This window comes from Salmo salar, unplaced genomic scaffold, assembly GCF_905237065.1.
Source record: "Salmo salar unplaced genomic scaffold, Ssal_v3.1, whole genome shotgun sequence".
Lineage (NCBI taxonomy): Eukaryota > Metazoa > Chordata > Actinopteri > Salmoniformes > Salmonidae > Salmo > Salmo salar.
In genome coordinates this window covers 117,240-144,188 of record NW_025549769.1, presented here as the reverse complement: position 1 = coordinate 144,188, position 26,949 = coordinate 117,240, and the positions used below count along the sequence as shown (strand labels likewise).

The window sequence follows — 26,949 nt, the reverse complement described above, 5'->3', positions numbered from 1 at the left end:
ATGAGACCTCCTAGCTCTGCTAAGCTGGGAATCTGCAGCTCCTGTCCCAACTGCAGAAATGATGCCATTGGCGGAGAGAGAGCTCATTTTAATAATTTAAGCAGCAACGCCCCCACCTGTGGCCCAGCTTCGTATGTACCTGTCCCGAACACTGCCATTCAAAACACACAGAGAACATAGGAAGCAGCCCGGGACGACGAGTTCTCACTGGGAAACCTATCTCAGATACCTCTTCTTTCTTCATTAAAAAGGTTGTGAGCTTCAACATTTGTCATCTTCATTGTAACTGCTAAAACAACTGTAGACCATGTATGAGCAGAATGAATGACTAATACAAGGGAAACTCAGGCCTGTTCAGGTACAGTAGACCAGAATGTGAAAATAGATGTTTTAAATAATAATTGTGTTAGGGTTATAGGGGATCCGCTGCAGCGGCAGGTGGGACTTGGGACTGTACTCTATAGGTGAAACCAGGTTAGGAGTTAGTAACCTACATGTAGCCTTATCAAATGAGACAGCAACAACCTAGATCCAAATATAAAGGGCAGGTCCTCACCTTTAACAGACACAATCAATGTTCATCCTCACCTTTAACAGACACAATCAATGTTCATCCTCACCTTTAACAGACACAATCAATGTTCATCCTCACCTTTAACAGACACAATCAATGTTCATCCTCACCTTTAACAGACACAATCAATGTTCACCTCACCTTTAACAGACACAATCAATGTTCATCCTTACCTCTATTAAAACAACAGTCAATGTTCAGCGACTGATCTATCCTATAGACAGGGCTCTACAGAGCTAGCAGCGACTGATCTATCCTATAGACAGGGCTCTACAGAGCTAGCAGCGACTGATCTATCCTATAGACAGGGCTCTACAGAGCTAGCAGCGACTGATCTATCCTATAGACAGGGCTCTACAGAGCTAGCAGCGACTGATCTATCCTATAGACAGGGCTCTACAGAGCTAGCAGCGACTGATCTATCCTATAGACAGGGCTCTACAGAGCTAGCAGCGACTGATCTATCCTATAGACAGGGCTCTACAGAGCTAGCAGCGACTGATCTATCCTATAGACAGGGCTCTACAGAGCTAGCAGCGACTGATCTATCCTATAGACAGGGCTCTACAGAGCTAGCAGCGACTGATCTATCCTATAGACAGGGCTCTACAGAGCTAGCAGCGACTGATCTATCCTATAGACAGGGCTCTACACAGCTAGCAGCGACTGATCTATCCTATAGACAGGGCTCTACACAGCTAGCAGCGACTGATCTATCCTATAGACAGGGCTCTACACAGCTAGCAGCGACTGATCTATCCTATAGACAGGGCTCTACACAGCTAGCAGCGACTGATCTATCCTATAGACAGGTCTCTACACAGCTAGCAGCGACTGATCTATCCTATAGACAGGTCTCTACACAGCTAGCAGCGACTGATCTATCCTATAGACAGGTCTCTACACAGCTAGCAGCGACTGATCTATCCTATAGACAGGTCTCTACACAGCTAGCAGCGACTGATCTATCCTATAGACAGGGCTCTACACAGCTAGCAGCGACTGATCTATCCTATAGACAGGGCTCTACACAGCTAGCAGCGACTGATCTATCCTATAGACAGGGCTCTACACAGCTAGCAGCGACTGATCTATCCTATAGACAGGGCTCTACACAGCTAGCAGCGACTGATCTATCCTATAGACAGGGCTCTACACAGCTAGCAGCGACTGATCTATCCTATAGACAGGGCTCTACACAGCTAGCAGCGACTGATCTATCCTATAGACAGGGCTCTACACAGCTAGCAGCGACTGATCTATCCTATAGACAGGGCTCTACAGAGCTAGCAGCGACTGATCTATCCTATAGACAGGGCTCTACAGAGCTAGCAGCGACTGATCTATCCTATAGACAGGGCTCTACAGAGCTAGCAGCGACTGATCTATCCTATAGACAGGGCTCTACAGAGCTAGCAGCGACTGATCTATCCTATAGACAGGGCTCTACAGAGCTAGCAGCGACTGATCTATCCTATAGACAGGGCTCTACAGAGCTAGCAGCGACTGATCTATCCTATAGACAGGGCTCTACAGAGCTAGCAGCGACTGATCTATCCTATAGACAGGGCTCTACAGAGCTAGCAGCGACTGATCTATCCTATAGACAGGGCTCTACAGAGCTAGCAGCGACTGATCTATCCTATAGACAGGGCTCTACAGAGCTAGCAGCGACTGATCTATCCTATAGACAGGGCTCTACAGAGCTAGCAGCGACTGATCTATCCTATAGACAGGGCTCTACAGAGCTAGCAGCGACTGATCTATCCTATAGACAGGGCTCTACAGAGCTAGCAGCGACTGATCTATCCTATAGACAGGGCTCTACAGAGCTAGCAGCGACTGATCTATCCTATAGACAGGGCTCTACAGAGCTAGCAGCGACTGATCTATCCTATAGACAGGGCTCTACAGAGCTAGCAGCGACTGATCTATCCTATAGACAGGGCTCTACAGAGCTAGCAGCGACTGATCTATCCTATAGACAGGGCTCTACAGAGCTAGCAGCGACTGATCTATCCTATAGACAGGGCTCTACAGAGCTAGCAGCGACTGATCTATCCTATAGACAGGGCTCTACAGAGCTAGCAGCGACTGATCTATCCTATAGACAGGGCTCTACAGAGCTAGCAGCGACTGATCTATCCTATAGACAGGGCTCTACAGAGCTAGCAGCGACTGATCTATCCTATAGACAGGGCTCTACAGAGCTAGCAGCGACTGATCTATCCTATAGACAGGGCTCTACACAGCTAGCAGCGACTGATCTATCCTATAGACAGGGCTCTACACAGCTAGCAGCGACTGATCTATCCTATAGACAGGGCTCTACAGAGCTAGCAGCGACTGATCTATCCTATAGACAGGGCTCTACAGAGCTAGCAGCGACTGATCTATCCTATAGACAGGGCTCTACAGAGCTAGCAGCGACTGATCTATCCTATAGACAGGGCTCTACAGAGCTAGCAGCGACTGATCTATCCTATAGACAGGGCTCTACAGAGCTAGCAGCGACTGATCTATCCTATAGACAGGGCTCTACAGAGCTAGCAGCGACTGATCTATCCTATAGACAGGGCTCTACAGAGCTAGCAGCGACTGATCTATCCTATAGACAGGGCTCTACAGAGCTAGCAGCGACTGATCTATCCTATAGACAGGGCTCTACAGAGCTAGCAGCGACTGATCTATCCTATAGACAGGGCTCTACAGAGCTAGCAGCGACTGATCTATCCTATAGACAGGGCTCTACAGAGCTAGCAGCGACTGATCTATCCTATAGACAGGGCTCTACAGAGCTAGCAGCGACTGATCTATCCTATAGACAGGGCTCTACAGAGCTAGCAGCGACTGATCTATCCTATAGACAGGGCTCTACAGAGCTAGCAGCGACTGATCTATCCTATAGACAGGGCTCTACAGAGCTAGCAGCGACTGATCTATCCTATAGACAGGGCTCTACAGAGCTAGCAGCGACTGATCTATCCTATAGACAGGGCTCTACAGAGCTAGCAGCGACTGATCTATCCTATAGACAGGGCTCTACAGAGCTAGCAGCGACTGATCTATCCTATAGACAGGGCTCTACAGAGCTAGCAGCGACTGATCTATCCTATAGACAGGGCTCTACAGAGCTAGCAGCGACTGATCTATCCTATAGACAGGGCTCTACAGAGCTAGCAGCGACTGATCTATCCTATAGACAGGGCTCTACAGAGCTAGCAGCGACTGATCTATCCTATAGACAGGGCTCTACAGAGCTAGCAGCGACTGATCTATCCTATAGACAGGGCTCTACAGAGCTAGCAGCGACTGATCTATCCTATAGACAGGGCTCTACAGAGCTAGCAGCGACTGATCTATCCTATAGACAGGGCTCTACAGAGCTAGCAGCGACTGATCTATCCTATAGACAGGGCTCTACAGAGCTAGCAGCGACTGATCTATCCTATAGACAGGGCTCTACAGAGCTAGCAGCGACTGATCTATCCTATAGACAGGGCTCTACAGAGCTAGCAGCGACTGATCTATCCTATAGACAGGGCTCTACAGAGCTAGCAGCGACTGATCTATCCTATAGACAGGGCTCTACAGAGCTAGCAGCGACTGATCTATCCTATAGACAGGGCTCTACAGAGCTAGCAGCGACTGATCTATCCTATAGACAGGGCTCTACAGAGCTAGCAGCGACTGATCTATCCTATAGACAGGGCTCTACAGAGCTAGCAGCGACTGATCTATCCTATAGACAGGGCTCTACAGAGCTAGCAGCGACTGATCTATCCTATAGACAGGGCTCTACAGAGCTAGCAGCGACTGATCTATCCTATAGACAGGGCTCTACAGAGCTAGCAGCGACTGATCTATCCTATAGACAGGGCTCTACAGAGCTAGCAGCGACTGATCTATCCTATAGACAGGGCTCTACAGAGCTAGCAGCGACTGATCTATCCTATAGACAGGGCTCTACAGAGCTAGCAGCGACTGATCTATCCTATAGACAGGGCTCTACAGAGCTAGCAGCGACTGATCTATCCTATAGACAGGGCTCTACAGAGCTAGCAGCGACTGATCTATCCTATAGACAGGGCTCTACAGAGCTAGCAGCGACTGATCTATCCTATAGACAGGGCTCTACAGAGCTAGCAGCGACTGATCTATCCTATAGACAGGGCTCTACAGAGCTAGCAGCGACTGATCTATCCTATAGACAGGGCTCTACAGAGCTAGCAGCGACTGATCTATCCTATAGACAGGGCTCTACAGAGCTAGCAGCGACTGATCTATCCTATAGACAGGGCTCTACAGAGCTAGCAGCGACTGATCTATCCTATAGACAGGGCTCTACAGAGCTAGCAGCGACTGATCTATCCTATAGACAGGGCTCTACAGAGCTAGCAGCGACTGATCTATCCTATAGACAGGGCTCTACAGAGCTAGCAGCTCTGTGCTCTGGCAGCTCCTTTGTAACTCAAGTTCAGCTTCTGTGCTGTTGGTTCAGCTGGTGATCTGATTGGTTGAGTGAATACATGGGAACATTTTGTACTCAGCTGTACAATCAGAAGAGGATCCCTCCATGGTTTGATCTTATGCGAATATGAACACCGTGCTGAGCGATGAACCAACATTTCAGTCATTATCGGCCGACGTCGGCTCAATTATTTTAATTGCATTTCTTCGTTTTTTCTTCTTCTGTGAACTCGATAAATCAGATCCAGATGAACTGTGTGATGATTCTCTCTGTCTGTCTCTGTTCTACCAGGTCTGTCTCTCTGTCTGTCTCTCTCTGTCTGTGTGTGGAGGTACGTCAGACCAATCCCCGCCTGCGCCTGTAGCCACCCTGTCTCTTCTCATCAGCTCTCTCGAATGCGTGCACACACACACCTACCTGAGAGCACGACACACACACACACACACACACACACACACACACACACACACACACACACACACACACACACACACACACACACACACACACACACACACACACACACACACACACCTACCTGAGAGCACGACACACCTGAGTAAGACACACACACCAGAAAATCCCAGCACAGAGCACGGTCTCAACTCACGTATACAATGTACTGACCCTGATGTACTGTTATGCTACTGCTCCCACACAATGCCCCATACCTACCCCCATACCTTAACCCCCATACCTAAACCCCCATACCTTAACCCCCATACCTAAACCCCCATACCTTAACCCCCATACCTAACCCCCCATACCTACCCCACCTCCCCATACCTTAACCCCCATACCTTAACCCCCATACCTAGCCCCAATGTACTGTTATGCTACTGCTCCCACACAATGCCCCATACCTACCCCCATACCTACCCCCATACCTAAACCCCCATACCTACCCCACCTCCCCATACCTACCCCCATACCTTAACCCCCATACCTTAACCCCCATACCTAGCCCCAATGTACTGTTATGCTACTGCTCCCACACAATGCCCCATACCTTAACCCCCATACCTAAACCCCCATACCTTAACCCCCATACCTTAACCCCCATACCTTAACCCCCATACCTAAACCCCCATACCTAAACCCCCATACCTAAACCCCCATACTTTAACCCCCATACCTAAACCCCCATACTTTAACCCCATACCTAAACCCCCATACCTTAACCCCCATACCTTAACCCCCATACCTTAACCCCCATACCTTAACCCCCATACCTTAACCCCTCCATACATTTACATTTAAGTCATTTAGCAGATGCTCTTATCCAGAGCGACTTACAAATTAGTGCATTCACCTTATGATATCCAGTGGAACAACCACTTTACAATAGTGCATCTAAATCTTTTAAGGGGGGGGTTAGAAGGATTACTTTATCCTATCCCAGGTATTCCTTAAAGAGGTGGGGTTTCAGGTGTCTCCGGAAGGTGGTGATTGACTCCGCTGTCCTGGCGTCGTGAGGGAGCTTGTTCCACCATTGGGGTGCCAGAGCAGCGAACAGTTTTGACTGGGCTGAGCGGGAACTGTGCTTCCTCAGAGGTAGGGGGGCGAGCAGGCCAGAGGTGGATGAACGCAGTGCCCTTGTTTGGGTGTAGGGCCTGATCAGAGCCTGAAGGTACGGAGGTGCCGTTCCCCTCACAGCTCCGTGAGGCAAGCACTATGGTCTTGTAGCAGATGCGAGCTTCAACTGGAAGCCAGTGGAGAGAGCGGAGGAGCGGGGTGACGTGAGAGAACTTGGGAAGGTTGAACACCAGACGGGCTGCGGCGTTCTGGATGAGTTGTAGGGGTTTAATGGCACAGGCAGGGAGCCCAGCCAACAGCGAGTTGGCATACCTAACCCCCCCATACCTACCCCCATACCTAAACCCCCATACCTAACCCCTCCATACCTAACCCCCCATACCTAACCCACCTCCCCAACCTACCCCATACCTAAACCCCCATACCTTAACCCCCATACCTTAACCCCCATACCTTAACCCCCATACCTTAACCCCCATACCCAAACCCCCATACCTACCCCATACCTACCCCCATACCCAAACCCACCCCCAATGTACTGTTATGCTACTGCTCCCACACAATGCCCCATACCTACCCCCAATGTACTGTTATGCTACTGCTCCCACACAATGCCCCATACCTACCCCCATACCTAACCCCTCCATACCTGCCCCCATACCTAACCCCTCCATACCTAACCCCTCCATACCTAAACCCCATACCTAACCCCTCCATACCTAACCCCCCCATAACTTAACCCCCATACCTTAACCCCCATACCTACCCCCATACCTAACCTAACCCCCCATACCTAAACCCCCATACCTACCCCACCTCCCCCATACCTAACCCCCCATACCTAACCCCCATACCTACCCCCCATACCTAAAACCCCATACCTAAACCCCATACCTAAATCCATCTCCCCATACCTAACCCCCATACCTAAACCCCCATACCTAACCCCATCGCCCCACATACCTAACCCCCCCACCTAACCCCATACCTAACCCCCATACCTAACCCCCCATACCTAACCCCCCATACCTAAACCCCCATACCTAAACCCATCTCCCCATACCTAACCCCCATACCTAACCCCCATACCTAAACCCCCATACCTAAACCCATCTCCCCCATACCTTAACCCCCATACCTTAACCCCCATACCTACCCCCATACCTAACCCCCCATACCTACCCCCATACCTAAACCCCCCATACCTAACCCCCATACCTAAACCCATCTCTCCCCCATACCTAACCCCCCATACCTAATGCCCCCATACCTAACCCCCATACCTAACCCCATACCTAACCCCCCATACCTAACCCCCATACCTAACCCCATACCTAACCCCCATACCTAACCCCCATACCTAACCCCATCTCCCCATACCTAACCCCATCTCCCCCATACCTACCCCCCTTACCTAAACCCCCATACCTAAACCCATCTCCCCCATACCTAACCCCCATACCTAATCCCCCATACCTAACCCCATCTCCCCATACCTAACCCCATCTCCCCCATACCTACCCCCCATACCTAACCCCATACCTAACCACCCATACCTAACCCCCATCTCCCCCATACCTAACCCCCCATACCTAAACCCCCATACCTAACCCCCATACCTAAACCCCCATACCTAACCCCATCTCCCCCATACCTAACCCCATCTCCCCCATACCTAACCCCATCTCCCCCATACCTAACCCCCCCTACCTAACCCCATCTCCCCCCATACCTAACCCCCTACCTAACCCCCATACCTAACCCCATCTCCCCCATACCTAACCCCATCTCCCCCCATACCTAACCCCCATACCTAACCCCATACCTAACCCCCATACCTAACCCCCATACCTAACCCCATCTCCCCATACCTAACCCCATCTCCCCCATACCTACCCCCCTTACCTAAACCCCCATACCTAAACCCATCTCCCCCATACCTAATCCCCCATACCTAATCCCCCATACCTAACCCCATCTCCCCCATACCTAACCCCATCTCCCCCCATACCTACCCCCCATACCTAACCCCATACCTAACCACCCATACCTAACCCCCATCTCCCCCCCATACCTAACCCCCCATACCTAAACCCCCATACCTAACCCCCATACCTAAACCCCCATACCTAACCCCATCTCCCCATACCTAACCCCATCTCCCCATACCTAACCCCATCTCCCCATACCTAACCCCCCTACCTAACCCCATCTCCCCCATACCTAACCCCCCTACCTAACCCCCTACCTAACCCCATCTCCCCCATACCTAACCCCCCTACCTAACCCCCATACCTAACCCCATCTCCCCATACCTAACCCCATCTCCCCCATACCTAACCCCCATACCTAACCCCATCTCCCCACACCTAACCCCCCACACCTACCCCCCATACCTAACCCCATCGCCCCCATACCTAACCCCCCATACCTAATCCCCCATACCTAAACCCCCATACCTAAACCCCCATACCTAAACCCCCATACTTTAACCCCCATACCTAAACCCCCATACCTTAACCCCCATACCTTAACCCCCATACCTTAACCCCATACCTTAACCCCTCCATACATTTACATTTAAGTCATTTAGCAGATGCTCTTATCCAGAGCGACTTACAAATTAGTGCATTCACCCTATGATATCCAGTGGAACAACCACTTTACAATAGTGCATCTAAATCTTTTAAGGGGGGTTAGAAGGATTACTTTATCCTATCCCAGGTATTCCTTAAAGAGGTGGGGTTTCAGGTGTCTCCGGAAGGTGGTGATTGACTCCGCTGTCCTGGCGTCGTGAGGGAGCTTGTTCCACCATTGGGGTGCCAGAGCAGCGAACAGTTTTGACTGGGCTGAGCGGGAACTGTGCTTCCTCAGAGGTAGGGGGGCGAGCAGGCCAGAGGTGGATGAACGCAGTGCCCTTGTTTGGGTGTAGGGCCTGATCAGAGCCTGAAGGTACGGAGGTGCCGTTCCCCTCACAGCTCCGTAGGCAAGCACTATGGTCTTGTAGCAGATGCGAGCTTCAACTGGAAGCCAGTGGAGAGAGCGGAGGAGCGGGGTGACGTGAGAGAACTTGGGAAGGTTGAACACCAGACGGGCTGCGGCGTTCTGGATGAGTTGTAGGGGTTTAATGGCACAGGCAGGGGAGCCCAGCCAACAGCGAGTTGGCATACCTAACCCCCCATACCTACCCCCATACCTAAACCCCCATACCTAACCCCTCCATACCTAACCCCCCCATACCTAACCCACCTCCCCAACCTACCCCATACCTAAACCCCCATACCTTAACCCCCATACCTTAACCCCCATACCTTAACCCCCATACCCAAACCCCCATACCCAAACCCCCATACCTACCCCATACCTACCCCCATACCCAAACCCACCCCCAATGTACTGTTATGCTACTGCTCCCACACAATGCCCCATACCTACCCCCCAATGTACTGTTATGCTACTGCTCCCACACAATGCCCCATACCTACCCCCATACCTAACCCCTCCATACCTGCCCCCATACCTAACCCCTCCATACCTAACCCCTCCATACCTAAACCCCCATACCTAACCCCTCCATACCTAACCCCCATAACCTTAACCCCCATACCTTAACCCCCATACCTACCCCCATACCTAACCTAACCCCCATACCTAAACCCCCATACCTACCCCACCTCCCCCATACCTAACCCCCCATACCTAACCCCCATACCTACCCCCCATACCTAAAACCCCATACCTAAACCCCCATACCTAAATCCATCTCCCCATACCTAACCCCCCATACCTAAACCCCCATACCTAACCCCATCGCCCCACATACCTAACCCCCCACCTAACCCCATACCTAACCCCATACCTAACCCCCCATACCTAACCCCCATACCTACCCCCATACCTAAACCCCCATACCTAAACCCATCTCCCCCATACCTAACCCCCATACCTAACCCCCATACCTAAACCCCCATACCTAAACCCATCTCCCCATACCTTAACCCCCATACCTTAACCCCCATACCTACCCCCATACCTAACCCCCCATACCTACCCCCATACCTAAACCCCCATACCTAACCCCCATACCTAAACCCCCATACCTAAACCCATCTCCCCCATACCTAACCCCCCATACCTAATGCCCCCATACCTAACCCCCCATACCTAACCCCATACCTAACCCCCCATACCTAACCCCATACCTAACCCCCATACCTAACCCCCATACCTAACCCCATCTCCCCATACCTAACCCCATCTCCCCATACCTACCCCCCTTACCTAAACCCCCATACCAAAACCCATCTCCCCCATACCTAACCCCCATACCTAATCCCCCCATACCTAATCCCCCATACCTAACCCCATCTCCCCCATACCTAACCCCATCTCCCCCCATACCTACCCCCATACCTAACCCCATACCTAACCACCCATACCTAACCCCCATCTCCCCCCCATACCTAACCCCCCATACCTAAACCCCCATACCTAACCCCCATACCTAAACCCCCATACCTAACCCCCATACCTAAACCCCCATACCTAACCCCATCTCCCCCATACCTAACCCCATCTCCCCCATACCTAACCCCATCTCCCCCTACCTAACCCCATCTCCCCCATACCTAACCCCCCTACCTAACCCCCATACCTAACCCCATCTCCCCATACCTAACCCCATCTCCCCCATACCTAACCCCCATACCTAACCCCATACCTAACCCCCATACCTAACCCCCATACCTAACCCCATCTCCCCCATACCTAACCCCATCTCCCCATACCTACCCCCCTTACCTAAACCCCCATACCTAAACCCATCTCCCCCATACCTAACCCCCATACCTAATCCCCCCATACCTAACCCCATCTCCCCATACCTAACCCCATCTCCCCCATACCTACCCCCCATACCTAACCCCCCATACCTAACCACCCATACCTAACCCCCATCTCCCCATACCTAACCCCCCATACCTAAACCCCCATACCTAACCCCCCATACCTAAACCCCATACCTAACCCCATCTCCCCCATACCTAACCCCATCTCCCCATACCTAACCCCATCTCCCCCATACCTAACCCCCCCTACCTAACCCCATCTCCCCCATACCTAACCCCCCTACCTAACCCCCTACCTAACCCCATCTCCCCCCATACCTAACCCCCTACCTAACCCCCCATACCTAACCCCATCTCCCCATACCTAACCCCATCTCCCCCCATACCTAACCCCATCTCCCCACACCTAACCCCCCCACACCTACCCCCATACCTAACCCCATCGCCCCCATACCTAACCCCCCATACCTAATCCCCCCATACCTAACCCCCCATACCTAAACCCCATACCTAACCCCATCTCCCCATACCTAACCCCATCTCCCCCATACCTAACCCCCCACCTAACCCCATCTCCCCCATACCTAACCCCATCTCCCCCATACCTAACCCCATCTCCCCCATACCTACCCCCCCATACCTAACCCCATCTCCCCACACCTAACCCCCACACCTACCCCCATACCTAACCCCATCTCCCCCATACCCCCATACCTAACCCCATCTCCCCCCATACCTAAGCCCCCATACCTAACCCCATCTCCCCATACCTAACCCCCATACCTAAACCCCATACCTAACCCCCCCATACCTAACCCCATCTCCCCCATACCTAACACCCCCATACCTACCCCCATACCTAACCCCATCTCCCCACACCTAACCCCCCATACCTAACCCCATCTCCCCCATACCTAACCCCATCTCCCCCATACCTAACCCCATCTCCCCCCATACCTAACCCCATCTCCCCACACCTAACCCCCATACCTAAACCCATCTCCCCATACCTAAACCCATCTCCCCATAACTAACCCCGCCATACCTAAACCCATCTCCCCCATACCTAACCCCCCATACCTAACCCCCATACCTAAACCTCCCATATCTAACCCCCATACCTAAACCTCCCATATCTAACCCCCATACCTAAACCCCCATACCTAACCCCCCATACCTAAACCCATCTCCCCCATACCTAACCCCCCATACCTAACCCCCCATACCTAAACCCATCTCCCCCATACCTACCCCCATACCTAACCCCATCTCCCCCATACCTAAACCCATCTCCCCATACCTAACCCCATCTCCCCATAACTAACCCCCCCATAGCTAAACCCATCTCCCCATACCTAACCCCCCATACCTAACCCCATCTCCCCCATACCTAACCCCCATACCTAACCCCATCTCCCCCATACCTAACCCCATCTCCCCATACCTAACCCCCATACCTAACCCCCCATACCTAACCCCCATAACTAACCCCCATACCTAACCCCATCTCCCCCATACCTAACCCCCATACCTAAACCCCATACCTAACCCCCCATACCTAACCCCATCTCCCCCCATACCTAACACCCCCATACCTACCCCCCATACCTAACCCCATCTCCCCCACACCTAACCCCCATACCTAACCCCATCTCCCCCCCATACCTAACCCCATCTCCCCCCATACCTAACCCCATCTCCCCGATACCTAACCCCATCTCCCCACACCTAACCCCCATACCTAAACCCATCTCCCCATACCTAACCCCCCATACCTACCCCCATACCGAACCCCCATACCTAAACCCCCATACCTACCCCACCTCCCCATACCTAACCCCCCCATACCTAAACCCATCTCCCCCATACCTAACCCCCCATACCATACCCCCATACCTAACCCCCCCATACCTAACCCCCCATGCCTAACCCCATTTCCCCATACCAAACCCCATACCTAACCCCCCCATACCTAAACCCATCTCCCCCATACCTAAACCCATCTCCCCATAACTAACCCCCCATACCTAAACCCATCTCCCCATACCTAACCCCCCATACCTAACCCCCATACCTAAACCTCCCATATCTAACCCCCCATACCTAAACCTCCCATATCTAACCCCCATACCTAAACCTCCCATATCTAACCCCCCATACCTAAACCCACCTCCCCATACCTAACCCCCCCATACCTAACCCCCCCATACCTAAACCCCCCATACCTAACCCCCCATACCTAAACCCATCTCCCCCATACCTAACCCCCATACCTAACCCCCCATACCTAAACCCATCTCCCCATACCTAAACCCATCTCCCCATAACTAACCCCCCCATACCTAAACCCATCTCCCCCATACCTAACCCCCATACCTAAACCTCCCATATCTAACCCCCATACCTAAACCTCCCATATCTAACCCCCCATACCTAAACCCCCATACCTAACCCCCCATACCTAAACCCATCTCCCCATACCTAACCCCCCCATACCTAACCCCCATACCTAAACCCATCTCCCCCATACCTACCCCCCATACCTAACCCCATCTCCCCCATACCTAAACCCATCTCCCCCATACCTAAACCCATCTCCCCCATACCTACCCCCCATACCTAACCCCATCTCCCCCCCATACCTAACCCCATCTCCCCCATACCTAACCCCATCTCCCCCATACCTAACCCCCCATACCTAACCCCCATAACTAACCCCCCATACCTAACCCCATCTCCCCATACCTAACCCCCCATACCTAACCCCATCTCCCCCATACCTAACCCCATCTCCCCCATACCTAACCCCCCATACCTAACCCCATCTCCCCCATACCTAACCCCCATACCTAACCCCCCATACCTAAACCCATCTCCCCCATACCTAACCCCCCATACCTAACCCCATCTCCCCCATACCTAACCCCATCTCCCCATACCTAACCCCATACCTAACCCCCCATACCCAACCCCCATACCCAACCCCCCATACCTAACCCCATTTCCCCTATTTCACTGATCATCCCCATAGCCAACACAGCAAACCTCTTTGGCCGCCTTTCCTTCCAGTTCTCTGCTGCCAATGACTGGAACAAATTGCAAAAATCTCTGAAGCTGGAGACTTATTTCTCCCTCACTAGCTTTAAGCATCAGCTGTCAGAGCAGCTAACCGATTGCTGCAGCTGTACGTAGCCCATCTGTAAATAGCCCATCCAACTACCTCATCCCCATATTTGTTTTGTTTTTCTGCTCTGTTGCACCCCAGTATTTCTACTTGCACATCCTCATTTGCACATCTATCACTCCAGTGTAAATTGTTAAATTGTAATTACTTCGCCGCTTTTGGCCTATTTATTGCCTTACCCCCTTACTTCATTTGCACACACTGCATACAGATTTCCCTATTGTGTTATTGACTGTACGTTTGTTTATTCCATGTGTAACTCTGTCGTTTTTGTCGCACTGCTTTGCTTCATCTTGGCCAGGTCGCAGGTGTAAATGAGAACTTGTTCTCAACTGGCCTACCTGGTTAAATAAAGGTGAAATAAAAAATAAATAAAATACTGCTTTAAAGCAAATATCTGCAGTATTAGTAAAGATGTGATCAATACATGTTGATTTAATTCCTGTTCTGTTTGTAACTACCCTGGTAGGTTGACTGATATCCAGGTTACAGGCATTGGTTACAGTTAGAAGCTTTTTCCTGAGTGGGCAGCTTGATGAAAGCCAGTCAATATTTAAGTCACCCAGAAAATATACATCTCTGTTGATATCACATACATTATCAAGCATTTCACACATATTATCCAGATACTGACTGTTAGGACTTGGTGGTCTATAGCAGCTTCCCAGCAGAATGGGCTTTAGGTGAGGCAGATGAACCTGTAGCCATATTACTTCAACAGTATTTAACATTAGATCGTCTCTAAGCTTTACAGGAATGTGGTTCTGAATATAGACCGCAACACCGCCTCCGTTGGTATTGTTAACAATTTCTGCAAGCTAGTTTTTGCTACCATGTGGGTTTTCGCTTGCTTGAGCCTGCTAACTGAGGAGTGTTAATTCACCTGTTTCCATACACGTTTCATTTTTTTTTTAAGTATCGTTTAATCTAACTGCTTAGCTATGCATCTGTACATGGAATTGCACATTTTTTTCGTCTAATCTTTACAGGAAAATGCCACGGGCACTATCTGATTTGTCATTTCACTGCAGCTAATGTAGAAGGAAAAGCTGTGTACATTTGCAAATACTGTGCCAAATCATATGTGAAGAATGCAACAAAGATGCAGAATCGTCTGGCCAAGTGCATAAAGTTCCCTCAGCGCTCACAACAAGCAACCTCTGACTAAAGTCCCTCTACTTCTATTGGAGGTGAAAATGATGAATCAGACACCTTATCGATAGCAACAGCTCACGGTCCTCCTGGAATCAGAAGTGTTTTTGACTCAATGGAGGAATGTAGTCAGAGAAATGCTGATGAATGTCTTGCTCGAGCTGTGTATGCAACTGGTTCACCTCTGATGTTCACAGGCAATGTGTATTAGAAGAGATTTCTGAATGTTCTTCGCCCAGCATTACACCCCTCCAACCAGACATGCTTCATCTACTCATTTGCTGGATGCAGAGTTCAACAGAGTTCAAGTGAAGGTCAAGCAAATCATAGAGAAAGCAGACTGCATTGCAATCATCTCTGATGGGTGGTTGAATGTTTGTGGGCCAGGAATAATTAACTACATCATCTCCACCCCTCAACCAGTATTCTACCAGAGCACAGACACAAGGGACAACAGCCACACCGGTCTCTACATTGCAGATGAGCTGAAGGCAGTCATTAATAACCTTGAACCACAGAAGGTATTTGCACTGGTGACAGACAATGCTGTGAACATGAAGGCTGCTTGGTCTAAAGTGGAGGAGTCCTATCCTCACATCACACCCATTGGCTGTGCTGCTCATGCATTGAATCTGCTCCTCAAGGACATCATGACACTAAAAACAATGGAAACACTCTGTAAGAGAGCGAAATAAATGGTTAGGTATGTTGGGGTGTGTTTTGTATTTTGGGAGAGAGTGGTAAGCAGCCTGAAACCTATATCAGTAGCCATTGCACGGATTGAGGGAGACAATGCCATCCTGTCTGATGTTCAGACTTGCAGATGTAAGAGAAGAAATCCATACAGCCCTGCCCACTTCACTGTTGCGCCAAGCAGAGGAAACTGCAGTTCTGAAATACATCAAAAAGCGTGAAGACTTCTGCCTGAAGCCCATACACACCACAGCGTACATGTTGGACCCCAAGTATGCTGGCAAGAGCATCCTGTCCTGTCCATACACTCCACACGCCGCAGCGTACATGTTGGGCCCCAAGTATGCTGGCGAGAGCATCCTGTCTGGTGCAGAGATCAACAAGGCCTATGGTGTCATCACTACCGTGTCTCGCCACCTTGGCCTGGATGAGGGCAAGGTTCTTGGCAGTCTGGTGAAGTACACTTCCAAGCAAGGGCTTTGGGATGGAGATGCAATATGGCAGTCTGGCGAAGTACACTTCCAAGCAAAGGCTTTGGGATGGAGATGCAATATGGCAGTCGTGCCAACAGATCATCAGCCACCAGGTGGAAGAAGGGACTTTGTGGATCTGAGGCTCTTTCCCCTGTTGCCTCCATCATCCTCCAAATCCCACCAACATCAGCCGCCTCAGAGCGCAACTGGTCCTTGTTTGGGAACACACACACACACACACACACACACACACACACCACACACACACACACACACACACACACACCAAAGCACGCAACAGGCTGACCAATACAAGGGTTGAAAAATTGGTGGCCAGCCGGGAAAATTTCAGGCTTTTAGAGCCTGACAACGAGCCTGACAACGAGCCTGACAACGAGCCTGACAACGAGCCATCCTCAACAAGGTTGGAAAGTGACAGTGAAGATGAGGCCTCAGTCTGATGTTCAAGAGGTGGACATTGAGGAGGTCCAGGGAGAAGACATGGAAGCCTGAGAGGAAGACAACCAAAGCTTTAGTTTCTAGACTATCATTTTACAGATGTAAGTTGAAAACGTTTTTGGGAGATGAGATGGATCACTGGGGATCATTCAATATTCCCTTTATTTTGTTGTTCAGTGAAATCATCCCATGTGAAGAGTCAACTCATTTAATTAAAGTTACATTCATAACTAAATAGTTTGTTTTTTTTCCTATTGGAAAGATTTAATAATTCGCAATTATGTCTACTTATGATAAGGTAATAGGTTTATGTTTGTCTCCATATGATATGGTAAATATATCCAATGCAAAAAACATCTACATTTAAAACGGTATTAATATGAATTCCCATACATTCCCACGGAAAGTTTCCACCTCTGAATATTCCCCAAAATGTACAACCCTAAACAGCAACACAATTAGACCCAACCAAATCATGAGAAAACAAAAAGATAATTACTTGACACATTAGAAAGACAAAATAGTGGTGTAAACATTTAAATGACATTGGGATCACTAACGTTTAGGAAAAAATCCCTAACCGAAAAGTTTAGATTTGTTTTTTTACAACATTTCAAAAATCACAGTGCAGTTATCACAACACTACCACTAACAGGTCCCAAACGTTCTTCATTTTACAAATACCTAACGCAACAACGCTGTAACGTTAGGAGATCTGCATCTTTCAACAACAACAAAATGATTTGGCATGGATATAAAGCACTCTGCACGCCATCATCATCAACAGCTGGAGAGATGTCAGAGTGAGACAGGGAAGAGACAGCAGCCCAGTCCTGTATGGCAATACTTTGAGTTGGATGAGAAGGTGGTGAAATAAATACTCATTTTGTGAGGTGGAATTAAGCTACAGTGGCAGTACAAAGGCAATGCTTAACCATCTGAAAGAGGCACCACCATAAGACCCAACCCATTGCTGGCAGCAGTGGAATAAGGGACGGAGTGAGAAAATCACAGTACTGATTCCAGAAATGATTGCAGTTGATATGCAGCCACTGTCAATGGTAGAGGATGTCCGCTTCAATAACCATATGACATCTCTAGAACCAGACTACTAGATACCATGTGGGAAAACCGTAAGGGCCTAAATTATACAATGATCGCTCTGCAAATACAAAGCGCAAGCTCTCAAACACCATACGAGGCTGACGTTAACAAATTGTTGGGCGTCTATGAACACGCTGTAATACATCACTGCAACGAGCCGTCACATTGATGAGAAGTGGGACATGGAAGATCCATGGACTGACAACATGGAGGAGGACACACCAGAGAACCACGGCATTAACTACCATTGTTGCTGAGTGGGTGAGGGACAGCTGTAAGGGGAGCACGGTTTGTTAGGTAGCCAGGACTGCTCCGTCTGGTAGGTAGCCAGGACTGCTCCGTCTGGTAGGTAGCCAGGACTGCTCCGTCTGGTAGGTAGCCAGGACCGCGGTAGACTGAACTGCTCCGTCTGGTAGGTAGCCAGGACTGCTCCGTCTGGTAGGTAGCCAGGACTGCTCCGTCTGGTAGGTAGCCAGGACTGCTCCGTCTGGTAGGTAGCCAGGACTGCTCCGTCTGGTAGGTAGCCAGGACTGCTCCGTCTGGTAGGTAGCCAGGACCGCGGTAGACTGAACTGCTCCGTCTGGTAGGTAGCCAGGACCGCGGTAACCCATACCAATGGTTTACCTACAGTACCAGTCAAAAGTCTGGAAACACCTACTCATTCAAGGGTTTTTCTTTATTTTGACTATTTTCTACATTGTAGAATAATAGTGAAGAAATCAAAACTATGAAATAACACATATGGAATCATGTAGCATACCCCAAAAAGTTTTAAACAAATCAAAACATATTTTATATTTTAGATTCTTCAAAGCAGCCACCCTTTGCCTTGATGACAGCTTTGCACACACTTGGCATTCTCTCAACCAGCTTCATGAAGTAGTCACCTGGAATGCATTTAAATTAAACAGTGTGCCTTGTTAAAAATTAATTCGCGGAATTTCTTTCCTTCTTAATGCATTTGATCCAATCAGTTGTGTTGTGGGTTGGGGGGGTATAGAGAAGATGGTCTTTCAACCAAATAGGGCTAAGTCCATATTATGGCAAGAACAGCTCAAATAAGCAAAGCGAAACGACAGTCCATCATTACTTTAAGACATGAAGGTTAATCAATTCAGATAAATTTCAAGAATTTTGAATGTTTCTTCAAGTGCAGTCGCAAAAAACATCAAGCGCTATGATGAAACTGGCTCTCATGAGGACCACCACAGGAAAGGAAGACCCAGAGTTACCTCTACTGCAGAGGATAAGTTCATTAGAGTTACCAGCCTCAGAAATTGCAGCTCAAATAAATGCTTCAGAGTTTAAGTAACAGACATCTCAACATCAACTGTTCAGAGGAGACTGCGTGAATCAGGCCTTCATGGTCAAATTGCCGCAAAGAAACCACTACTAAAGGACACCAAGAAGAAGTGACTTGCTTTGGCCAAGAAACATGAACAATGGACATTAGACCGGTGGAAATCTGTCCTTTGGTCTGATGAGTCCAAATTTGATTTTTGGTTCAATTGTGTTGGTCTTTGTGAGATGCAGAGTAGGTGAACGAATGATCTCTGCATGTGCAGTTCCCACTGTGAAGCATGGAGGAGGTGGTGTGATGGTGCTTTGCTGGTGACACTGGTAGCATGGCTACCACAGCATTCTGCAGCAATACGCCATCCCATCTGGTTTGGGCTTATTGGGACTATCATTTGTTTTTCAACAGGACAATGACCCAACACACCTCCAGGATGTGTAAGGGCTATTTGACCAAGAAGGAGAGTGATGGAATGCTGCATCAGATGACCTGGCCTCCACAATCACCGATCTCAACCCAATTGAGATGGTTTGGGATGAGTTGGACCGCAGAGTGAAAGAAAAGCAGCCAACAAGTGCTCAGCATATGTGGGAACTCCTTCAAGACTGTTTGAAAAGCAAACCTCATGAAGCTGATTAAAAGAAAGCCAAGAACGTGCAAAGCTGACATCAAGGCAAAGGGTGGCTACTTTGAAGAACCTCAAATATATTTTGATTTGTTTAACACTTTTTTGGTTACTACATGAATCCATGTGTTATTTCATAGTTTTGATGTTTTCACTATTATTCTGCAATGTTGAAAATAATAAAAATAAAGAAAAACTCTGGAATGAGTAGGTGTCCAAACTTTTGGCTGGTACTGTGTGTATAGTATATATATATTAATATATATATATATATATATATATATATATATATATATATATATATATATATATATATATATATATATGTGTGTATGTCTGCTAAATGACTTAAATGTAAATGTATGAGGTTGGAATAATACTATGAAATTGTGAAAATGATGATAATGCCCTTTTAGTGTAAGAGCTGTTTGAAAAGATCGCCTGAAATTTCAGCCTGTTTTGGTGGGATGGAGTTTTGGCTTGGCTGGTGACATCACCAGGCGGTATATTAGTTAATAGACCAATAAGAAAGAGAGTTCCAAACCTCTCTGCCAATAACAGCTAGTTCTCAGTTCTTTTCCCCTCCCCACTCAGACCAGTCAGTCCTGGCAAAGTTCTTGCTTGAGAAATTGCAGAAACTTTTGCAAAGAAGCTATTTGTTTCTTTTTTAGCATTTTAAATGTAAAACTATCACAGTAAGGTAGGCCTACTTAAGTGTTACCCAGAAACGGCTGCAATGGACCTTTAAATCAGTCTATGACGTCATACTGAAAAACGGCTGCATTGGACCTTTAAAGCAGTCTGGATGTCATACTGAAAAACAGCTGCATTGGACCTTTAAAGCAGTCTGATGTCATATAGACTCAGCTATGTTCAACAGTTCTAATTCCAACACGGAGGCCATCCATCCATCCATCCATCCATCCATCCATCCATCCATCCATCCATCCATCCATCCATCCATCCTTACCTGTCCTCCTCTCCATCTGCAGACTGTGTCCTCAGGCTTGCAGCAGCGGCCACTAAGGCACTGGCATCTCCAGCCATGCCTCCTCCTGCAGCCCCCAGCCGGGGCAGCGTCAGCAGGGACTGGCGTTTGAACAGCAGCCTCTGGGCATCCTCCAGCTGGGATGCCGTTAGGGTGGGGATGCTTCCCCCGTACAGAGCCCCGCTTTGGGCCAGGCTGGTGTGGCTGAGGGGCACCCCGTGAGTCAGGAGGGGCTGGAGGTCAGCTCGGAGTGTGGTCACGAAAGGGGCGGAGGGGTGCTGGGGATGAGGGTGCAGCTGCTGAGCTGGGAGGTTCTGGAGCTGACTCAGAAGGGGTTGAGGGACAGCGGCCGGGCCAGGCATGGACACCCCAAGGGAGCCAGGGTGTGGGGGAGGACCTGGGACTGGAGAGGAGCCGTAGGCTGAATGAAGTCTGGAGGCCGGCTGCCTGTCTGGCTCACGAGCCCCGCTGGGAGCTGGGGCGTGGGGTAGCCTGTCTGGGCATGCTCCATATCATAGGGCATCTGCTGGGGCATGGCCTGACTCCGAGCGCCCTGGGCATTCACCTGGGGGGCTGCTGGTAGAGTACCAAGGGGGACCATGCTGGTCTGCTGCAACAGGAGAGGGTTAGGGTCCTGAGGGACCATGTGGGCCTGCAGAGAGTTCTGGACAGTCTCAGGGCTGGTGTAGTCCTGGTGCTGGTATGGCTGAAAGGTCTGGGGTGCCACTGCTCCCATCTCTGTGCCTCTGTATTGGACAACACCGGCCACCACACTTCCATTCCCTGCTTGGCTCTCTGGGCCGGCAGCGCTGGGTGCAGGGTCAGAAGTGGGCCCGGCAGGGGGAAGCTCCTTCTCATAGTACTCTGTACATACCCATCTTCCCTTGCGGAACGGCTCTGAGTTAGAGTCCAGCTTCACCACTCTGAAGCGAGACCCCGGTGTGGCTTGGGTCTGTTGTGTCTGGGTGCTGGAGGTCACAGGCTGTGCCACTGCTACTGACACCCCAATCTGAGTGCTATTGGTGGGCCCTGTGCCTCCAGGGAGAGCCCCTACTCCACTGGATGTCCCTTGCCGGCCTCCACTACTGTCAAAGATTACAGGGCCCGCAGAGGGAGGGACACCACTACCACTGACTATAGATGACACATCCATGCCTGGCCCAGCAGTGATGGTAACAGAGACCTGGGCGGTGGTATTCTCCACCATACCCTGCCCCATCTGGGTCTGGTTGGGCCCAGCCATTTCAGAGGAACTCCCCCCTGCCACTGAGACAGTAAAGGCTGCTGGCACCACATTCTCTTGCAGATGATGCACAGTCCCATTCTCCATGTTACCAGGCTGTGGAGGGTCCTGAGGCTGCAGGGGTTCGCACGGAGGGTCCTGGGGTAGGGAGTGAGGGTTCAGGGGTTCATTAGGGGACGCTGCGCCTGGGGTCTCCACCCCATGGGGGCTGTTCAGGGTCTCGTCCGAGGAGCTCCTCTCAGGGACGCCGGTGTCCCGAGATACGGACGCTTCCTGCATTTCAGAGGAGGACAGGTCCTCTGTGTGGGATTCATCCATGTCATCATAACTCTCTGTGTCGTCTGCTGTGCTGTTGTTGGTGCTAACAGAGACCTGGGCTGGGGTCACGCTAGTTATCTGGAAGCCACTCTTCTTCTTCACCTGAAACCCGGACTGGGGGAGGTTAAGGCTCAGGGGTGGTGGTGCGGCCCAGGGGAGGAGGACCCAGCCTGGCTAGTTGACTGATAATCATCAGTGGGCATTACATTACTACTACCTGCAGCAGACCCAGATGCCCCGCCACTACCGGTTGCGTTACTGCCTCTTCTATTGTGGAAAGACATCTTCCTAGACCCAGAGGAATCTCCTGAAAAGTCCTGTTGATGCATTTTGTGACCAACACGAAGCCAGTAACAGGGCAAAGAAGTGGCTAGCTGTGTAGCTACTAATGTTAGATGGTTGTTATAGCCAGGCATAAATAAAGTTATCTAGTAACGTTCATGTACTCAGAGGTTAGCGAGCTAATAGTTACCTAATAGTTAGCCAACGGTGGCTAACGTAAGCAAGGTGACAGTCCCACAATAAATCACAACAAAGCTGGGACGATGTTCATTTCTGTTTTCAGTAGTTGAGCACTTCACTCTGCGTCTGATAAACTGTCGATAATGAAGTGAACGATAATTACTAATGTTAGTTCAGACATGGCCAGAACAACCAAGCTAACTGTTTTATAGCTAGCTGAAATGTCAACTACGAAGAGGCGCTTATACAAACGTTTAAACAACGCCAAACATATCTTAAATATAATATGAATATCTCACTGGAAGAAATTATTTTACGGAAATATTATAACGTTAGTGCCAAATTCAGCGTCAAAAGCGGTCGTAAGAGATCACCTCCATCGATGGCAACACCAGACGTCTCGTCTCCTAGACTCTGGTTTGTTGTTGGGAAATTCAGTCAGACAACCATCACTGGATAAACATCCTCTTAGCACATAAACTTGTTTTAATCCATCTCGATGGTTTCTAGTCAGAGTTGTTGTATCCTCCTCATTCTCTCGCTTGGCCCCTTTAACCCAGGCGCAGGACAACGCTAGCTCCTAGCTCGCTCCCTAGCTCGCTCCCTAGCTCTCTCCCTCCCTCCCTGACGACGAGATGAGAGGAGGTAAACATAGCTACTGCGCATGCCCGAAGTGGCGCTCGGTTCCGGTACCAGTCGGTCCCTGTAATGACCTCTACATAAATAGTTTTACGAGATGTAACTCTGTGCTTCCCACTCACATAAAATGACAACAAATGTTCATATAATAAAGACATTTAGCAGACGCTTTTATCCAAATGAGGTTTGACATGCGTGCAGAAATCTTATGTACGTGGACCTGGGAATCAAACCCATTACCCTGGCGTTTACAAGCACCATGCTCTACCAACTGCGCTACAAAGGAATCCAATACTTGTTGGTTAGTGTTAGACTGCAGGTAAGCAGCAGCAGTTAACGTTATATACACTTTACAAAAATATAAATGCAACAATTTCAAATATTTTACTCTGCAACAGTTCATAAGGAAATCAGTCAATTGAAATAAATTCATTAAGCCCTAATCTATGGATTTCACATGACTGGGAATACAGACATGCATCTGTTGGTCACCTTAAATAAAAAGGTAGGGGCATGGAATAGAAAACCAGTCAGTATCTGGGGTGGCCTTATGCAGCGCGACATCTCCTTCACATAGAGTTGATCAGGCTGTTGATTGTGGCCTGTGGAATGTTGTCCCACTCCTCTTCAATGGCTGTGCGAAGTTGCTGGATATTGGCAAAAACTCGAACATTCTGTCAATCCAGAGCATCCCAAACATGCTCAATGGGTGACATTTCTGGTGAGTATGCAAGCCATGCAAGAACTGGACATTTTCAGCTTCCAGGAATTGTGTACAGATCCTTGCGACACGGGGCCGTGCATTATCATGCTGAAAAATGAGGTGATGGCGGTGGATGAATGGCACGACAATGGGCCTCAGGATCTCGTCACGGTATCTCTGTCCAGTCGAATTGCCATAGATAAAATGCAGTTGTGTTCTTTGTCCTAGCATACCTGCCCATACCATAACCCCACCTCCACCATGGGGCCCATACCATAACCCCACCTCCACCATGGGGCCCATACCATAACCCCACCTCCACCATGGGGCCCATACCATAACCCCACCGCCACCATGGGGCCCATACCATAACCCCACCTCCACCATGGGGCCCATACCATAACCCCACCACCACCATGGGGCCCATACCATAACCCCACCATGTTCACAGCGTTGACATCAGCAAACCGCTCACCCACACGACGCCACACACGCTGTCTGCAATTTGCCCAGTACAGTTGAAACCGGGATTCATCCTTGGAGATCTACTTCACCAGCATGCCAGTGGCCATCGAAGGTGAGCATTTGCCCACTTAAGTCAGTTATAACGCCAAACTGCAGTCAGGTCAAGGCCCTGGTGCAGACGACGAGCACGCAGTTGAGCTTCCCGAGACAGTTTGTGCAGAATTTCTTTGGTTGTGCAAACCCAGTTTCATCAGCTGTCTGGGTGGCTGGTCTCAGATGAACCTAGTTTCATCAGCTGTCCGGGTGGCTGGTCTCAGACGATCCCACAGTTTCATCAGCTGTCTGGGTGGCTGGTCTCAGATGAACCCAGTTTCATCAGCTGTCCGGGTGGCTGGTCTCAGATGAACCCAGTTTCATCAGCTGTCCGGGTGGCTGGTCTCAGATGAACCCAGTTTCATCAGCTGTCTGGGTGGCTGGTCTCAGATGCACCCAGTTTCATCAGCTGTCCGGGTGGCTGGTCTCAGACGATCCCGCTGGCGAAGAAGCCGGATGTGGAGGTCCTGGGCTGGCGTGGTTACATGTAGCCTGCGGTTGCGAGGCCGGTTGGACCTACTGCCAAATTATTCTAAAACAACGTTGGTGGTGGCTTGTGGTAGAGAAATGAACATTCAGCTCTGGTGGACATTCCTGCAGATGCGCACGCTCCCTCAGAACTTGAGACATCTGTGGCATTATGTTGTGTGACAAAACTGCACATTTTAGAGTGGCCTTTTATTGTCCCCGGCACAAGGTGCACCTGTGTAATGATCGGGCTGTTTAATCAGCTTCTTGATATACCACACCTGTCAGGCGGATGGATTATCTTGGCAAAGGGATGTAAATACATTTGTTCACAAAATGAGAGAAATAAGCTTTTTGTGCATATGGAACATTTCTGGGATTTTTTATTTCAGCTCCTGAAACATGGGACCAACACTTTACCTGTTGCGTTTTAATGTTTGTTCAGTATAGTCATTTGGTTCAAAGGATAGCGGGGAGACGAAGCCATCTACACCAGTATGATGCGTGCTAAAAGACAGCCCCACGTGCACAGAACTAAATGTTTGCCTTATGCATCATACCTGGATGATCACCCACATGACGCTGATCCACCTTAGAGGCATGTTCCCTCTGCCGCTCCCCAGCCTGATCTCTGTCCCTCCCCAGCCTCAGGCAACAAGCTATAGCAATATAGCTGAATGATAAATGAGCAACGACAGGAGGTATGGTGTTGGACAGTCAAACCATCAGGGTAGGGAAAGAAGAGGCGGGGCTGAGAACTGGACTAGAGCCCTATGCAGTACACTAGACTGGACTAGAGCCCTATGCAGTACACTAGACTGGACTAGAGCCCTATGCAGTACACTAGACTGGACTAGAGCCCTATGCAGTACACTAGACTGGACTAGAGCCCTATGCAGTACACTAGACTGGACTAGAGCCCTATGCAGTACACTAGACTGGACTAGAGCCCTATGCAGTACACTAGACTGGACTAGAGCTCTATGCAGTACACTAGACTGGACTAGAGCCCTATGCAGTACACTAGACTGGACTAGAGCCCTATGCAGTACACTAGACTGGACTAGAGCCCTATGCAGTACACTAGACTGGACTAGAGCCCTATGCAGTACACTAGACTGGGCTAGAGCCCTATGCAGTACACTAGACTGGACT

The 26,949-nt window shown here is 49.6% G+C and overlaps 1 protein-coding gene across 1 annotated transcript in view; it reads right to left on the bottom strand.

Annotated features, from left to right (window-relative positions):
• Nucleotides 1-26,396, bottom strand: part of LOC106575936 (TSC22 domain family protein 1-like) — a 35,188-nt gene extending 8,792 nt beyond the window's left edge. Inside the window, exons 1-3 of the mRNA XM_045713512.1 lie at nucleotides 26,355-26,396; nucleotides 21,783-23,138; nucleotides 21,386-21,750 (exon numbers count right to left, since the gene is read on the bottom strand). Of these exons, the coding sequence (XP_045569468.1) occupies nucleotides 21,386-21,750; nucleotides 21,783-23,138; nucleotides 26,355-26,396 (1,763 nt within the window). The remainder of the gene's footprint in view (nucleotides 1-21,385; nucleotides 21,751-21,782; nucleotides 23,139-26,354) is intronic.
• Nucleotides 26,397-26,949: the final 553 nt, after the last annotated feature.